This window comes from Sesamum indicum, linkage group LG1 (assembly GCF_000512975.1).
Source record: "Sesamum indicum cultivar Zhongzhi No. 13 linkage group LG1, S_indicum_v1.0, whole genome shotgun sequence".
Classification (NCBI taxonomy): domain Eukaryota; kingdom Viridiplantae; phylum Streptophyta; class Magnoliopsida; order Lamiales; family Pedaliaceae; genus Sesamum; species Sesamum indicum.
This window is the reverse complement of record NC_026145.1, coordinates 15,279,096-15,296,520: the sequence shown is the minus strand read 5'-3', so window position 1 is coordinate 15,296,520 and position 17,425 is coordinate 15,279,096. Positions and strand designations below refer to the sequence as shown.

Genomic DNA, 17,425 nt, shown 5'->3' with positions numbered 1-17,425 from the left:
TTCACATTTTTTATTTATTCATTATTTTTATTTAAATTATGAATTGTTCATCAATTATTCACCTGATTTTCAAGTTTGAATATACTTATTATTTTTATTTATTCATTTATTTTCTAACACATAATCCTCTCTACTTTGGTTATTGAGCTTTATTTGCCCACTTAACATGTTATATTTTATTTTCTATTTAAAATAGAAAAGTGCACCATCGTTTATCTTTATCCGAATAAATTCGTTCTTCTTCCTAGATAAATATGTAATAAAATATATATTTTTGTTTATTTAATTTTTAAAATTGTATTCCGTGCTATAAGTTCTAACTAGTAATTGAACAAAACTTTTTTTTTCATGTCTATTAGTGTGCCAATAAACTTTCCTTTTTATTTTTGTTAACTTTTTTCTCCCATTCAGAATTTCAAATTTTATTTCATCTATCTATTATCCAGCCTCACCAATCCGGTACTTTCCCCTCTTAATCCATTTTTTAGCGTGTAATAATGTAAATTAGTTAGTACACATATCAGAAACAAACCGAACGCACAACTATCTCTTTTTGTTTAAAAGCCACTAGATAAATGCATCAATTGACAAGAAAAGACTCAGGATTTGTTCTTCAATTGGCTTATTAGGATAGTTCTTTTCTCAAGCTTCTTCACATCCCCAATCTAAATAGGTTGCTGCCCTTGCATGAACTTCTTCGTGACATCTCATAGGGTAAAAAGGCAAATATCATCACCGTGGATTGCAAGCTCTTGCTAGACTACACACCATGCTCCCCTTAACCATGGCAGGAAGAATATCGCGATCAAGCAGTAGCAACAACTTCATGTTCCTAACATATACTGGACATATCTTAAGGATCATCGTGCTTATGTACAGTGTGGCTAAGAAGATTAAAGACACACAACCTATTAGCAAAATGCTTATCTATAGTAAATATGGTCAACTGCCAAGAAATAATACCGTGAAGGGGTAAAAAATATTTAATTCTGTTGCTCGGCCAAAATTTTCCAGCTTCAGGAAATGAAGTGTAAGTAATTCTTTTTCTTCTTCTGCCTACGAAATCTTTGCAGCACAGAGCAGCCAGTGGATTCAACCTGATACTCCTGCAGCAGCCCCCTTATCATCTTCCCCCTGCTCTTCTTTAGCAAACTCCTCAATCAATTGACGCTGTCTCTCAGTCAAGTTTCTGATACAAGGAAAGCAAATTAGTCAACCCAGTGGATGGACGCCTAGTGTAAAAGTTTGCCACTCTACTTCCACAAAGAAAGCACCATTGCATAAACGAGTTCTAGGAGAAAGAAAGGGGAAGAACCAATCATTCTCCAACTAAGGTACTTACGTCGGAATGCTGACATTGAAGTGCACATACTCATCCCCGAATGAGAAAGAGTTTCTAACTTTAATCCCTGCATAAAACAACATCTAGACTTAAGTTTTTTTTCTTTAGATGTGTACCTAAACATACGATTCTCTGGAAAAGAAAGATGCAACGCACTACAGTGGACAGTTATTGTCATTTTCCCTGACAACTTTGTTAGATATTCATATTCTTTCAATGAAGATAACAATCAAATACCCATGAGACTGAAGCTGCAACAGAAATTAATAAAGATAATACATAATAAAACCTGCATATACACATAGAACATATTTTTAGCTGTGCATCTTACAAGCAAAATTGATGACAAACACCCACAACAATGCAAACATGGTATGTACCAGCAGTTAATGGAAATGACTCCACTATTTATGACATTGAGCCACATATTAAAGAACAAAGGTGATAGCAATGTATTAAGGTAAGCTCTTACCCTTCTTCCTCAAAACAACCTTTTGGCCAGGTTGAGTGCCAGGTCGAACCTACAGAACAGGAAAAAGTAGAAAGTGAATGCCAGTGGGGACGTATATCGGTGTACAACCAGAGCCTTTTGGGATCTCAACATGCGAAACCCCAAAAGCTGCAAAATGAAAGAAGAAAAAAGACGAAAAAAATCTACAAATGGCTGCAAATTGTATCAGCAAGAGGATAATTTAGTAGGTGAGAGCTGCACCACGTGTTACTCATTATTCAATCATCTACTTAAGAAGAAATTAATTTTCAAACTTCTGACAGACCTTAACAACAACATCCCCAGTCAGGGTAGGAACCTGGATTGTTCCTCCCAAAATTGCCTGCAAAAGAATATAATTCTGATTAACCAAGCTAGACCCACAAAACTGATAATCATGCATGAAAAAGCGTTTTAAGGAAACGTATGAACTTCTGTTGTTCTTAAGGAAAAACATAACATTACCAGGTTTTACTTTATCCATTACCAATGCAAACAGGTTAAAGCCATAATTGACACATCTAGAATTCATATATCATCAGTAGGACTTTAAACTACAAGGGCTCTTGTTCTTCAAAAAAAAATGTGAATATTAGAAAGTATTACCTGACTAATGGTCAAAACTGCATCAACATGGATGTCAGCCCCTTCTCTACGGAAGACTGGGTCTTCCCTGACCTGCAAATACATCATGCATGGTTCTGAGCATGTAATTATTGACCATATTCAAACATAGATATGAAGCCTTATTGACAGAGCTAATCAAGCAACCTTAATCATAACATAAAGATCACCAGGTTGATTTCCATCAGGATCTGCTCCACCACTTCTGGGAATCTTAATAGTTTCATTGTTGTCCACCCCTGTGCATATCAACAGTGTAAGTCTAGACCATTCTTATGAAGGACAGTAGACATTCCAAGAAGAAGTTACAACTACAAAAATCATGCAGAACCATATCATTTTCAAACCATCTCTCATTGATCCAACTCCCTTCCCCCCAACCACTCCACAACATACAAAAACCATATAGCAAATGAAAATGATACAAGAAGTGACAATAGAATGTCAGAGATCACAGAATATTATTCACTCCATGACAGATATTTCATTTAGAAATTGATTTTCCAAGTAAATCAATGTCAACAAAGTCCACAGATGTCTGAAAAATAAAACAATTGAATAACGGTAATTACCAGTGGCTAAACCACAATTCCGTCTGCAACTAATACAGGTTGAATAGATTAAGCTGCTTTAACAAGATAAAAATAATTTTGTGACAATATGCATTGATTATTGAAACTGGCAATTCCTATATATCATAATTTCCAGAAAGTGTTGTTAGTTAAACTCTAAGCAAGGCCGATGAACAAACAAGACAGGTAAAGAGCAATAACTTTTAGGATAATCTCACCTGCCATGACGTTCAACTTCACTGTCTTTGGGCCTTTCACTACTCGCTTACCCTTGCACGACTTGCAGAAGCTCTGTTGCCAATGAGAAGAAAAAAAAACATAGTGATAAAATCTTTTTAACTCCCTACATCATCTTCGCTTTCAGTAATCTATAACAAAACTCAGAAGATCAATCTAGAAAAGGACAATTATGGTTGAATTTCAGGACACAGACTACTTTAAAACGCAGTTAACAGCAAGAACAGTTCTTACATCTATTTTCAGTTTCAGACATTTCGACCTCATGACATTTGCGCATGAAGTAATATACTAGTTAAAATGTCTTTAACATTTGACATGCCAATGAAAATTAAATCCACTCAAGCGATTTTGTCTTAATATCATATTGCAGTTGAAATTACACGGTACCAATACCAATAATTTATAGCCTAGGAGCCCATGAAAGAAAAATAGAAAACAGAGTTGCTTCATGTCATTTGTTAGGTAAAGCAACAGCAAATACGAGTTTCATTCGTGCTCCACTCTCCACTATGTACACAAACAAAAGAGAAGAAATAACAAAATAACCCGTTCCTCACCACTCGCAAGAGCACCGAGAGAGGGAGAGATGTAGGAGTGTGACACTAGGGAAATTTCATCTTTAGATTGAATTAATCTGATATCCACATGAACGCATTAACAAATCTCATTGTTGATTCAAAAACTTCCAAATGAATCTCAATGGCCCATGTAACGAAATAGTGAATTAATACTACAACCATAGAAATGTCTGAGAATGCAAGCATAGCAAAGTGTCAAAATGAATATATATAATATTCCGCAGAACAATAAAAAACAGATACCATCAGCTATTACCTTAACGGTGAAGTTTTTAAATCATTTCACTTTAGCAACAAAACTAACCAAGATTCGCTTGCCAGAGATGGCATAATAGAGGGATGCAATCGAAGAAAATTCACTGCTTGTGGAGCAAGAGCCTGAAGTAATAACTTCTCATGCTCAAAGCTACTAGAGTATCAATGTTGCAGTGAGAAAAACAAAGAAAAAGGATGTGTTCCAGAGAAGAATGGTTGCAAAGCATTATCTTGTAAATGAAGTTTCGGATGGAAACCACATCACACTAGATGGATATCATATTCATGGGATAGCATGCGCTTTCAAGATGCCCTGGTGGTGAAACGGGGGACATGCGGGACTCAATATTCATGCTAAAGAGCATGGAGGTTCAGACACTTTTTAAGGCACAATATTGAGAATGCTCAAAATCTTGGTGGTTTGCTCTATCTAATGAACAGCGAGCCTGCTTCAGAATCTTCTATATACATAAAATTAGTAGTCCAAATTGACCAAGTACAAAGCAGAACAACTTCAGACACCAACAATTGTTCACTACATAGATGGATGATACAATTAAACAGACAATTCCAGGCACCTTAAAACATGTGATCAAAACAACACCATCCAGACTATGTTAACCAACAACTGCACATTCTATTAGAAATTGTACAATGTCGTACCGATACAATTTTCCCAGCTCCTCCGCAATTTGGACAGGTAGATTGAAGTGTGAAAGGACCATTTTGAGATACAATCTGGGTTCAAAAACCAAGAAATTAGGATAAATTTACCAATTGTGATAAGGAAGTGATGAGAAGGTACTCACCATACCAGAGCCTCTACATCGTTTACAAGTTTCAGGCCTTGTCCCAGGAGGAACGCCAGTTCCACCTATAAACAAGGAAATGATTGATTGAGAACCACAGTATGAAAAATATCATGGATTAATGACATGACAGATAAGCTGGACCTTCATAACATGTATAAACTAAATCAACAAATCAATTAGAAGGATTAAAAAATAATGAAAACTTTTTTAGCATGAAACTTCTTAAATTTTGATTTAACTTATTTTAGGAAACATATATTGCAATACCACAAGTATCGCAAGTCAAATCAGTCAGGATTGACAGCGTCTTGGTGCATCCATGGACAGCTTCCATAAAGGATAGCTCAACTGAGACCTGAAGTCGACACTCATGTTTGTAAGACTAAATTAAGGGGGAAAACAAAAGAAAAAATAAGACCCATAACAGGAATTATTGCATATAGGCCCTAACCTTGACGTCTTCACCACCCATGTTCCTATTGAAGATGTTGAAAATCTGGTGTCGACAATACAATATGCCAAACAAAGGCAAGCATATATTAGATTCCAAAATTTAGGTAGAGGGTTACGAGAAAAACTCAGGAAAGGATGACAAGACTATCGTGCCACTTACCAAATATTAACATGTGAAGGTTAATAAGTCTTACTACCAAGTTAGCTATGTTAGTAGTTCAGCATGCTCCCATATTTGACTTAAATACATTATATCTCCTTCCATTAACTAAGGCTAAATCTAGGATATTAGATATATTTTAGACTGCATAACCTCATGGAACTTGAGCTAACTAAAGTTTATGGGAGCTGTACGCTTATTTCAAGAGCTTGAATTGGGTACCCAGTTTAAAAGTGAGTAGATGGCCCAAGTCAGCTAGCATTTAATAACTGCTTGGACGAAGTCCTAAATTTTTTAACAAACATCATCTCCATATAACAAAAGCTCTATACCTCCAGAAATTCTCTATGTAGAAATTCAAAACTTGCAGAGGAATAACTAAACTCTCTGTTTATCCTCCTTGACTACCACACTAAACACCAATCTTAGAAGCCAATTCAGAATCACTGCATGGTAAGTATTGTTCTAAGCTCTTTAATAATAAGAAAATTACTGCAGTTTCATATTCAAACTCGGAGGCATACTGGACTCTATATGCATAACCCCTTTGTAGTATGGTATTTCTTCAACTACTTCACTAATATATGTATCTCACTGTCAGCATAGCCAAGGATAGGGAGCCTAAGTAGATTAAAATAAAACAAAAGCCCATGTATTGGTGTTAAAAATAGAAGAATGGCCTCATCGTAAAAGACTCACATCTGCATTTCTGAATATGTCCTGGAATGGATTAAAGCCAGCTCCAAATGGATCAAACCCAGGACCTTCACCATTTCCAGCACGTTCAAAAGCTTCATGGCCAAGCTGTTAAATGCAAATGCCAAAAGACTAATCAGACCTAGAATAAGGAAATTCTTACACCAATATAGTCCAAAAGTGGAACCGGTCAATAAGATCAATTCCCTCATCATGCATGTGAGCATCTATCCACGTGCCATATATATAGATTTTTTCTTGGAAAATGCAACAAAGACCTTCATACTAAGCCAAAGAGAGTCATTTGAACATCAGAAATTAGATTATTCTTTCTACAGAGTAGATGGGCAGGCACAACCATTGCAACCTATTAAGACATGACAATGCATTACTATTTGTCCATTTCAGTATGCATCATTTTCAACATAAACGGTCGCCCAATCATCTGACATGCATGTATGAGTATCTTATGTATGGAATACTTCTAGACCTCTTTTTTGAGTCATGGTTGAAAAGTATTAGAGTTGCGCACATAACTAAAAAGAAACATTTGAGACCTGATCATATTGCTGGCGCTTCTCTTCATCCTTCAAGACCTACCAAATTGGGACCATAAAACAATAATTAACAAACTACACAGGTTATAACTGGAGATTTACTTTGAGAAACCTGAATATTTTCAGAATGTACCTCGTAGGCTTTCTGGACTTCTTGGAATTTCTTTTCAGCTTCTGGGTCATCTTTATTAGTATCAGGATGCAACTTCTTTGCAAGCTGCAGAGGCATCATATGAAGAAACAGGTACACTTGGAAACAATAAAGTATATATTAAGCTCTGACAAAATGAGAGGCGAGAGGAACATACCCCATAATAAGCTTTCTTGATTTCAGATGCTGTTGCATTTTTACTGACGCCAAGAACGTCATAGAAATCTCTTGACAATTGTGCTTAAGAGGTAGATCCAGGAAGTAGAAAAGAGAAGAAAGGAAAAGGCTAACATAATCAGTTGACCTCTCACTTACAAAGTTCAACTCGACTCTTAAACAGAATCTAAAAATGAAAAAAGAACAATCATAAATAGTGGCTGTTTTCATATTTACGGAAATAGAGTCGGCCCTTGACTAGTCATACATATTAACATACGCCATAATAATCATATGTCTACTAGTAATTAATTGGTGTTAACTGGAAGTAGACATCATTTTTAAGACTAAGGGAAATAGGCTAATAAATTTGAGATTATATTGCACTAGAAATAATTGGTAGAAACCAAATCTAGAACTTGTGCATCTTTCAATTGATTTTACATTTGAGCCCCCATGAATAACTCCCAGGAAGTTATTTAGATGATAAAAAATTAACTCCTACTTAAAATTGAACATATTACGTAAAAAAATTATCGATTATCAAACGTTTAATATATAAACTTTTTCTCACACAACCAGTGCCTACATGCAGTAACATCAAAATGACAATCTCATACTTTCTCCTATGAATATCTGTTGTTAAATTTCAAATGCCAATACTAAAAACGATCATAAGAAACCAAGATTCTTAACAAGAAAGTGATGGGTAAATAATTACCAGTGCTATGAATTGATCGTGATGCACCTAAAAGATTATTGGAAAATCCTGGCTTCAAACAGTACCTCTCATTATCCACTGCGCTTCATTTGAAAAAAGAAAATCAGAACCCCATAAATTCGAGACCAAAAAGAAATGGAAACTTCCATTCAGACATTCAAGTACCGTTTCCCAAATTGGAACTAAAAAGACCCCTAGACTGATTGGAAATTGCGGCGCTGAAGCTCCTGAAGCCTCCACTCAATAAGGGATCACAATTCTACACAACGATAATAATAACAATAAGTAACAACGCCTACAACCTACATATACATACAAAACAAAGAATCAAATAAACAGGAAAGCGGAGTGAAAAGCATACATAGGAATGGCAGTTGTGGAAGAGAAAAGAGGACAGGGAGCGGCGCGCGAGCTGGAGTCCATGGGACCGGACCATTTGTCCGCTTTATACCGTATTGGATTCAGGAGAGACAGCTGGGTGGAAATGGGTGTGGGGTAAAACCCTACAGAAACCCTTAAACCAGAGGATTGAGAAACAGAGTTCTTGGAAAGTTCTAGCGGGGGACCGTTGAACTTGGCAAAAGGGTTCTCGCTATAATTTTCTGTAGTCTTTAGTGAGTGGCCAGTGAAAATGGGACCCGACCCGGTTGTTCGCCCAAGTTTTGTGGACGACTGGAGAGAAATGTGGAGTATTTGAACTAAAAAAGGAAATCTTGACGCAGACCAAGATTTGCTTTTTGCTCAAGAAAGGGGCTGTTCTATTATCTCCATACATGAAGTCACAACACTATATTATATATAATCTTGTCTTTTACCAATTTTCATAAAATTGTGGACTAAAACTTAAATATACCATTTGTCGTCTTCACCATCCTCTTGTCCCTTACTTCCTTTTTTTTTTTTCTCTTTTCGTATACAAAATGTTTACTATTTCGACTCTACTCACTATTATGGGACAAAAGTATACCCGGAAAATGATAGGCAATTTATAAGGATATTTACAGATGATCAATTAATGTAATATTAATTAATTAGAAGTGACTCCAGATTATCTGCATGAACCTCCACATATTTTGCATGGTTAATGGTGTAAAGGATTGTGAGCTATTTTGGCTGATAATCTTACTAGTGTTAACTTTTAGTAACTTATAAATCCCACTATTTAAAAAAATAAAAATTGATAACACAAGTTAATTTATCAAAAATAATCTTATGGGTGTTTACTATAAATAGTAACTTATAATTCCCACTATTTAAAGAAAAATAAAAGTTGATAATACAAGTTAAGTTAGTCCAAAAAATAGGCTGTCAAGTTCAAGATTTGGTGGTGACTTACAGCATTAATAATAAGATATACAAGGATCATATGATTGATATGCATTTTTGTAAACACATCGAATTCTATCCATATTGAGTTATTTTTTAATTTTTAAATTAGGAAAGTTGTGGATGGACTCATTATGCAGCTTGGGAAGTACATCTGCACACTGCAAAATAGTTCTTATAGAACAAGAAAACCGGCAGGGAGGAACAGAGGCATATGAACCCAGAATAAGGCAATTATATGCAGAAAGCAGCCTTTCATTCAACAAGAATTTCTGCATAAACAAACATCACTGGGCAAATCCAGTTTGTATGATCATTATTTGCATGGATCTAAAGGAACCCCACACAGGCACCTGTTATGAAAGAAAGATGTATTATCCCAACTCTCTGACCTGTACCTCAGCTTCCAACCACTGGGAATTTTCCCACACAATCTGTTATAAGAAACATTCAGAAACTGCAAGTACACAGCATCAGTGATCTGTGGTGGAATGCTCCCATATATCTTGTTATGAGATATATCCAGCACATCCAAAGACTCCATGAAACTCACTTTTGAGAAATCAAACTGGAAATTGTTCCTCGAAATGACAATAGTGTTAGTGACCTTTCCCTTGCCAAAAAACACCGAAGCATCTCCTGATAAGTTGTTTCTTGAAATATCAACCTGAGAGAAGTTCACATTTGCCAAAGAAGCTGGAATGTCTCCTGACAGCATATTGTGAGACAGGTCAAGCGCTGGGAATCCAGCTGTGTTGGCAAAGTGCCCGAAAGATTCTGGGATAGGCCCTGTGAGCTGGTTTCGACTGAGATCGATGGCGTAAAGATATGGAAGCATTGCAAGAGACGGAGGGATTGAACCGGATAGACGGTTGAAAGAAAGAACAAGATAAGCAAGACTTTTGAGATTTGCAAGAAAATCAGGGACAGGTCCTGAGACATTAGTCCAGCTTATAACTAGGTACGTCAAATGTGGCAATTCTCCAATTTCAGGAGGGATTCTACCAACAAGATTCGGGATCTTGTGAAGCCGTAGATGTTGGAGGTGTTTTAGTTTGGGAAGAACAGTTGGGATTGTCCCATTGAGATCATCAGAGATTATGTTAAGGCCGATAACATAATTTGTCGTTTCGTTACATTCGACTCCGTACCAATCACAGCAATCAAAAGTAGGATCCCATGTAGGAAAAGGGTTGGGATTTGAGAAGCTGTGTTTGAATTCCAGAAGTGTAGATTTGTCATCAGGATGACAAAGCTCTGCTGCTGAGAGTGGAGAAAACAAAAGGAAGAGGAGAGGCAGAAGCATTACTCTGTCTTAGTTTCTGGATAGTGTATCTGAGTAGAGAAGAGTGATCTTGCTTTATAAATAGTGTTGATGTGGAGGGGGCCATGTGATGTGACTGCTTACGCAAGTCTGGTCAAAAATAGTGAACTCTTATCTTGTTATTTTCTTTTATATTGTGGGTTGCTTTGAATCCGTGGTGTCTGATTGGTTGGCTTCCGTCCGTGATGACTGGGACCATTAGTGTTGTTTTAGTGCACTTCTTTTTTTGGAATGTGGCTATTTTATTAGTGGAGTTTTGGGCATTTCATCTCAATATAGATGCTCTACGGGAATTCGTTGCATAATGCACCGGTAGTTCGTTCATGCGGCTACTGAGATCTACATCATTGATTAAAAGGGTCGACTTGAGAATTATCTACAGGATTCAATTCTTTATGATTTGTGATGTTATTTACTCCATTCTTGCAACATGGCTGGACAGGTTTGACTTGGGTTAAGGGGAGACCGGACATGTGGAGATGGTAAAGTCTTGTTCGAAATTAGGAGCACCACCATCCACCAATCAAATGACAGTGCTATTACTGACAATGCTTCTTATTGCCTGACAAGTACAATATATTCACCATGTAATATACTTGAGTAATCATGACCAATGATCTTCAACCTGGCTTCATCACCAATAGATATATGCTTATGTGTTACTAAAACTTGGGAACTAACTACAATGGAACACTTCGAAAGAAAATGAGAACCAGTTAGTTTTGGAAGGTTTTGTGACTCTTGTCAGTGACAATGGTAGGAAGGGATGAATATCTTGGAAGGGCAGCTTTTGATTTGAATGAGGATCTGACAGGAAATATTGCCACAAATCACGAAGTGTTAAAGGAAGATAACAAGAAACTATAACTATATATGTAAGTTAATTTACAATGGCACCGAAAAATGTACAACAATGAGAAATGTCCTCAAGAGAGAAAGAAGAGAACCTATAAATAAAGTAGCAACAACTAGCAAATGAAGGCAACTCCTTTACCCCTCATATCTTGGGAAATATCACCATCTTTTGAGCTCTCCTACATCTTCAATGTGTGTATCCAAAGCTGCAAATCTCCAACTACGGAACTATATCACTCTGGTGGTCAGTGACCAATGAATCTTAAGCTCCTGGCCCACTACTCAGTTGAAGAGCCATTTTTATGTTCATGGCTGCCAATTCTGCAGCTAAATATCTGAAGACATAAGGCATTGCGACAGTCTCCATTCCCGTACTAGTCTGGCAGGCAACACAGGTAACCTTTTTGGGGGCTCTGCCAGGTGGTAGATCTCTACCAATCATATCCCGCACTGCCTTTTTTTGTGACTGGATGAGTGATGTAGTCAAGATGCTCCCACAAAGGGAACACACATCGGCAATGTGGTGATCAGAACTTGTGTGGAGCCTATCGTGCAACAGATATGCAGCTCCATGAGCCAGAAGGGAATCTCGTTCCATTTCTCCAAAGCGGACACCACCACCACGCTTTCTCCCTTTGATAGGTTGCCTGGTGACCTGATCCACTGTTCCTGTAGAACGCACCTAAAAAAAGACATACAAAATGCAGTTACATTTCGATAGGAATTGCCATAATGCAGGGACGTAAAAGTTCTTGCAAAAAAAGATGATTAATACTGGAAGACTGGCAGTTTTCCTCACAGCCATCCAGCAAAATGGCTAATCAATCTTAGCAGCTTTAATATCAAACCTAAATGTTGTCTCTTCATCGACTGCCAACATGATAACCCACTTCAGCTTCTTTCAGTCAGAACACACACCTAAACTTTACTCTCCTCCCCATCTAAACTGCCCGTAGTTAAGCCGGGAAATTTTTATTATTGAGGAGCTAAACCTGGAAATTTTGATTCTACATGCCCCAAATTTCCCTCCCTCCCTCTCTCTCTCTCTCACATACACACACACAAGACACACAAGAAAAAAATTTACTCTTATATTAAAGGTGTTCTATTATGTTTCTCATGATTTAGTTTAACATTACATATTTCTGTTCTAAATATTGTTTCTTGATCCTTTATCTCATTACCTGAACGTGGTATTTTATCAGAATTTCTTCTAAGTTCATTGTTTAATTAACTGAACTGAGCTTGCATAGCCTGACAATTTAGATTGAGAAACATACTGAGAGAAATAAAGCTACACCATTAATGAACTCAAGTTAAAACTCTACCAGCCTCAGCTTGAGCTCATGCATGAAAAATCCAACAGGATTGACTCAGGCCCGACTCGCTTGCAACCTACTACTCTAGTCTGAAGTCTCTAGCCAGAAATAATGTATATCAAGCATACTAGTGGCAACAAAGCTAACCATAAACTGTAAAATGAGCAGAATATACAATTTCTTGTGCTATGAGAGAACCCCGCACCTGAAATTTATCTGAAACCATATGGCGGAGACGCTGATAATATACAGGCCCAATGAATATTTCACATGTCAGCTCTGTTCCATAAACTCCACTGTACAATACCTCCACACCATGGTAATTGAACCCACGCGCAATCAACATAGAACCAAGTTCGTCTACAAGTGAACTGGATTCAGATTCAGAACCTACAGAATTCTTCTTCATTGAGCTTGAAAAAGGTGTTGCATCGACAAAATTTCCATGCAAGGCGCCCCCCTACAATCACACATAAATGCATGCAATGTAATCAAGAGCCTTTCAGAAGATAAAAGTTAAGATGTTTAGACATTTATACAATCTCTAACAAATTAAACTACGGTAACTTTATTTTCATCATATAATTGAGTAAACTATAGTCAACCAGAATGACATCAATAGGAAAGAAATTGAATGGTCTCAAATAGCTGCTAATGGAATATCAGAATCCAAGTATTAACAGCATATGATTTTTCTTTTGTCTAGGACATACCAGAACTAGACATGTTATGAGTCTTTAGTGCACAGCTTTTCATCTATTAGGACCAAGGCTTCAAGAAACAACTAAATGCTATATGTTTTGCTTAGCAGATGATTAACAATGTAAGCGGATCATGTCGAACCCAATATATTATTGTTTAAACTTGTTTGGGTTTTTATAAAGCTCAAACATTTGTATTTGAGCCATGTCTAATTAATAACTGTAATAGAGCTAGAATGAGATCTAGTCATCTAGTCGTGTCAAACATGATCAGAGCTCAGATAGCTTGAATTCCACACATCCTTTTGTTATTCTTACACTAATCGATTCATCGAGCTCGAGGCCAGAGCTCAAAGGCTTATCAAACAAATGATTATATTTTAAGGAAACCAGCTCAAAAGAGCTTTTCTCAATTTTGGTCACAATTCCATATGTCGTTGCATAACATATCTAGATAAAAAGGAAGACAGAATGCGGTGCAAGAAATCTTTCACAAAAGTCAATGAGTTGCCATGCCTTAGTAAAGTTCACCATCGGTACTTCAACAAACATAATGGCCCCATGCTTATAGGTCATACCTTGGCAGCAATTGATTCTAAAAGCATTGCAATTGTCATCCTAGAAGGGAATGCATGGGGATTGATAATGAGATCTGGCCGCATTCCTGTAACTCCTGAAAATGGCATATCAGTATCTGGCCACAGCTGAGAACAAACACCCTTTTGACCGTGTCTACTGCTAAATTTATCACCAATTATCGGATTTCTAGGATGCCGAAGGCGGATGTTTGCCTGCATGAAGGATAAGGTAATGAAGTAGCTATGGTGGTTAACAAAATTTTAACAGTTTATGACATGCTGTTTATACAGCAATTAGTGATACATGAACTTTACAGATAGGTATTACAATAGTTGAAAACTCAACATGCCCAGATGTACTCCATCTTTTCCACATTCTGCAATTTAAGGCAACATAGGAATCAAATAGGCCAAGCAGGCTAACACAGTTGTTGGATGTAGAACAACAAGTTAAGAATAATAATTTGAAGAGACTAAACTTTGGAAAGCTCTGTAAGTCTATTGAGAGAACTGAAGCCTATTAAGTAATGGAAAGGTAATAAGCTGGAGGAAAAATGAAAACTCCAACTCTGTTTATTGGGAGAGAGGAAAAGACCAACTGAAAGATGAAAGGAACCATATGATGGTCCCACTTCATGCCACATCCGGATGGGGTTAAAAGAAGTAAATCAAGGAAAATACTAAATAAACTTCACCGAACTATGTAAAACTAAATAGGAAAACCACAATAGTAAAATATAGGTGAGAGTAATTTTCTCATACCTTACACTAACAGTCACTATTCATTTCCCTTTCCCCACCTTCTTCACCAAACAAGAAAAAAGAAGAGTAAAAGAGATACTTTTCAGTAGTGTATCACCCCACTCTCCTCATCAATGAGATAAAAATGATACGAAGACACACCCAACCTCAATGAAATTAATGCCACTGCATAAGGTGATAAATTTCTTTAATGAATGCGGTACACTCATAACCAATGAGAAGTCAAAAGAACCACTAGAAAGCATCTTTGGTACCAAACTAGAAATCAACTTTTTCTAAGTGGAATATGGCAATTAACTGACATTGAAGATAGAATTCCATCATGGGTGCTTATTGATATGATAATGCAGAGAAAGTTTGATCGAATTCAGTCTTTTTTATATATAAGAAACAGATGAGAAATAAGAATAATACCAACATGTAATACTTTCTTTGTTTTGAGATGAGATTCAACAATATATCAGACAAATCTCCGTTAAACAAGATATAAAACAGATTTAACTGCAAATATGCACATACCCGCTATGAGATCAAGTCTAAGCTACGAAACACTAATTCACACAAAACTTGTACAAGTTAACATGCTTACCTTTTGTATATGTTTTTTGTTTTTAACATCAACAGCAACATAATCAACATAGACAGGCTCTGAACCTTTTAACTTGTTTGTCGTAACTTTACTCGTAATCTCATTATAGATGCTACAGTATGGCTCATTGGGGCTTATCCTCTGAAACATGGAAATTGGAAAAACTTGGTCAACATCATTTAACAAGGTGGGGGTTTGGGTGTGTGGATGGGGCTAAAATAGATATATTATGTCATACACATATACATATATATAGCACCTGCCCAACGTAGGGGAGCCCGTCAGAATCAATCAAATGATGAGTTGACCGGTCCAGGTTGCTTCTTCCAAATGATCTCTGGCTGCGATCTGACCTGAGGTTTTGTTCAGTCAAGTCAATTGTTTCTGTCTGCAAAGTGGATGTCATCAATGTAGACAGATTAGCTAAGTCCGAGTGATTTTCTCTGTGCACATGTGTGTATGTATATGCAGTTACTGTCTGAGGCATTTAATATGGACATATTACAAGATAAAAGACAATATAGTCAGAAGACTCCCACTTCATGGGTCATTATTGTTAAGTAATCTGAATTGTACCAAATATACAACCATCAGTTGCTAATTAAATCCTTCGAAATGTTTCAGTTATACAATGATCTTCTAAAATTGCAGTTAATGCCAGCACCTATTACTGTTCACTTTTCTTTCCTTTCTTTCCTTTCTTTCTTTTTTTTTTGGGGGGGGGGGGGGGGGGGGGTGTTGGTCAGTGTTCAATGTGATGGAATGACGAATTGCTTCAGATGAACTTTGAGTCCATCTAATCAATGAATGGGTGAGACATTGACCAAATTGATTTGTTCTCATGACACGGCATTAACAGTTTCTAGCCACTCAAAAAGTTCTTCTTCTTTTAACTCAAATTATTTATTTCAGATATGAACCTATCAACCAACATTGTTGGTTTCATATAAATAATTTAATCTTGAAAGAAAATTCCTGGTTTACCAAAATGTAAGTCTCAGGGGCCTTCCACAGTCTCTGTATATTGAAGTTCTCTGTGCAGACAAGGATCATTGGGCATGGGGTGGATGTCATAGGACGGGAGAGGGCATGGCATGTTTTCTTCCTCTTTTTGGTTTATATTGAAACTCATGGACCACTCTAATGCTTGCTGATTGCATGGGCCAAAAAGGAAACTTTTTGCTATATTCTATTTTTGGATCAAAGAATGCTATCATAAGTGCATATTACATCAAAGTAGCAAGAAAAATATTCTTAAAAATAACGAGGCAGTTTACCATGAAATTAGTAATAGCTTTTGTCATGGAATGCTGAAGTGAAATGAGAGACCAATATTTCTTAATTCTAAGGTGCTGTTAAAATTATCCTACATGGATAAGTGAATTTCTTAGTACTTTCCTTCCGAGAAAAGAAAAATACGTTAGTCATGTTCTAATAAGTAATAAAAGAAAGACAAACTGCAACCATTCACTTTTCATAAGAAAAATAAATGATCAAGCAAAAAAGATGTAATTCCATCATCTCCACCTCCTCTTTTATGTGGTATTGCTTAAAACAGGAGTCACAGGGAGAACAATGTACATATGGCCGATAAAATGCAGTGCTTCTCAAACTAAAATAGCACTCTACATTAAAGAACAATTTGAAAACTAGCAAACCTGGTATATGTATCCACGACACATGCCGCGATCCACAGATGATTTATTTAGTACCATGGCGTCCTCCATATCATACCTGCAAAGAATGTAGAGAACAGATAAAAACCAAATCTGAGAGATAAATAAAGACTAAGTAGATGAGTCAGATTATTACCCAGAATATGCTAGAACTGCCACAATGGCATTAGTTCCTAATGGATAGTCATCAATATTATATTTTTCGTAAGTCTTTGTACGCACAATGGGGGTCTGTGGTGTCTGAAAAAACCATGCCAGAGTTAGATTAGAAGGAGAAAAATGAAACTTATACACAGGGATACTATTGAATGCAAACAACAATTGGCAGGATAAGTGGATCTCTGGGAAGTCCCATTTTACTTCAACCGATCATATCACATAGTAAATTCAGGGGGGGTGTTGTCAGGGAAAGCTTTGATTGATAAAGAAGCAATTACATGAAACAGAATAGAAAAATTAAGTTACTCTTAGAAAGTTTGCTAGTAAAG

At 36.7% G+C, this 17,425-nt stretch overlaps 3 protein-coding genes across 3 annotated transcripts in view; all 3 read right to left on the bottom strand.

The window, feature by feature from the left end:
• Positions 606-8,567, bottom strand: LOC105168790 (chaperone protein dnaJ GFA2, mitochondrial). Its single transcript, XM_011088946.2, has 18 exons — positions 8,169-8,567; positions 7,973-8,066; positions 7,808-7,885; positions 7,088-7,170; positions 6,913-6,996; positions 6,780-6,818; positions 6,226-6,330; positions 5,365-5,409; positions 5,181-5,268; positions 4,911-4,975; positions 4,765-4,839; positions 3,247-3,319; positions 2,604-2,695; positions 2,439-2,510; positions 2,119-2,175; positions 1,815-1,863; positions 1,343-1,409; positions 606-1,189 (listed from the first exon to the last, which is right to left on the bottom strand). Exons 1-18 carry the CDS (start codon positions 8,241-8,243, stop codon positions 1,093-1,095), a joined length of 1,338 nt encoding a protein of 445 aa, XP_011087248.1. The 5' UTR covers positions 8,244-8,567; the 3' UTR covers positions 606-1,092.
• LOC105168781 (polygalacturonase inhibitor-like) lies at positions 9,293-10,479 on the bottom strand. The gene has a single exon (XM_011088934.2). It carries the CDS (start codon positions 10,437-10,439, stop codon positions 9,450-9,452), a length of 990 nt encoding a protein of 329 aa, XP_011087236.1. The 5' UTR covers positions 10,440-10,479; the 3' UTR covers positions 9,293-9,449.
• The window catches only part of LOC105168772 (DNA-directed RNA polymerase I subunit 2), a 17,316-nt gene continuing 11,188 nt past the window's right edge, over positions 11,298-17,425 (bottom strand). The window contains exons 21-27 of the mRNA XM_011088921.2: positions 17,074-17,177; positions 16,920-16,995; positions 15,521-15,649; positions 15,262-15,402; positions 13,911-14,123; positions 12,837-13,091; positions 11,298-11,994 (exon numbers count right to left, since the gene is read on the bottom strand). Coding sequence (XP_011087223.1) covers positions 11,575-11,994; positions 12,837-13,091; positions 13,911-14,123; positions 15,262-15,402; positions 15,521-15,649; positions 16,920-16,995; positions 17,074-17,177 — 1,338 coding nt within the window. The 3' untranslated portion in view covers positions 11,298-11,574. The remainder of the gene's footprint in view (positions 11,995-12,836; positions 13,092-13,910; positions 14,124-15,261; positions 15,403-15,520; positions 15,650-16,919; positions 16,996-17,073; positions 17,178-17,425) is intronic.

Excerpts from the sequence above, each read along its gene's own strand:
- LOC105168790 (XM_011088946.2), bottom strand. The coding sequence starts at position 8,243 with ATGGTCCGGTCCCATGGACTCCAGCTCGCGCGCCGCTCCCTGTCCTCT. Across the intron at positions 5,410-6,225 it reads ACATATTCAGAAATGCAGAT|ATTTTCAACATCTTCAATAG; the intron begins GTGAGTCTTTTA and ends TGTCGACACCAG. Across the intron at positions 3,320-4,764 it reads GAGCTGGGAAAATTGTATCG|AGCTTCTGCAAGTCGTGCAA; the intron begins GTACGACATTGT and ends CATTGGCAACAG.
- LOC105168781 (XM_011088934.2), bottom strand. The coding sequence starts at position 10,439 with ATGCTTCTGCCTCTCCTCTTCCTTTTGTTTTCTCCACTCTCAGCAGCA.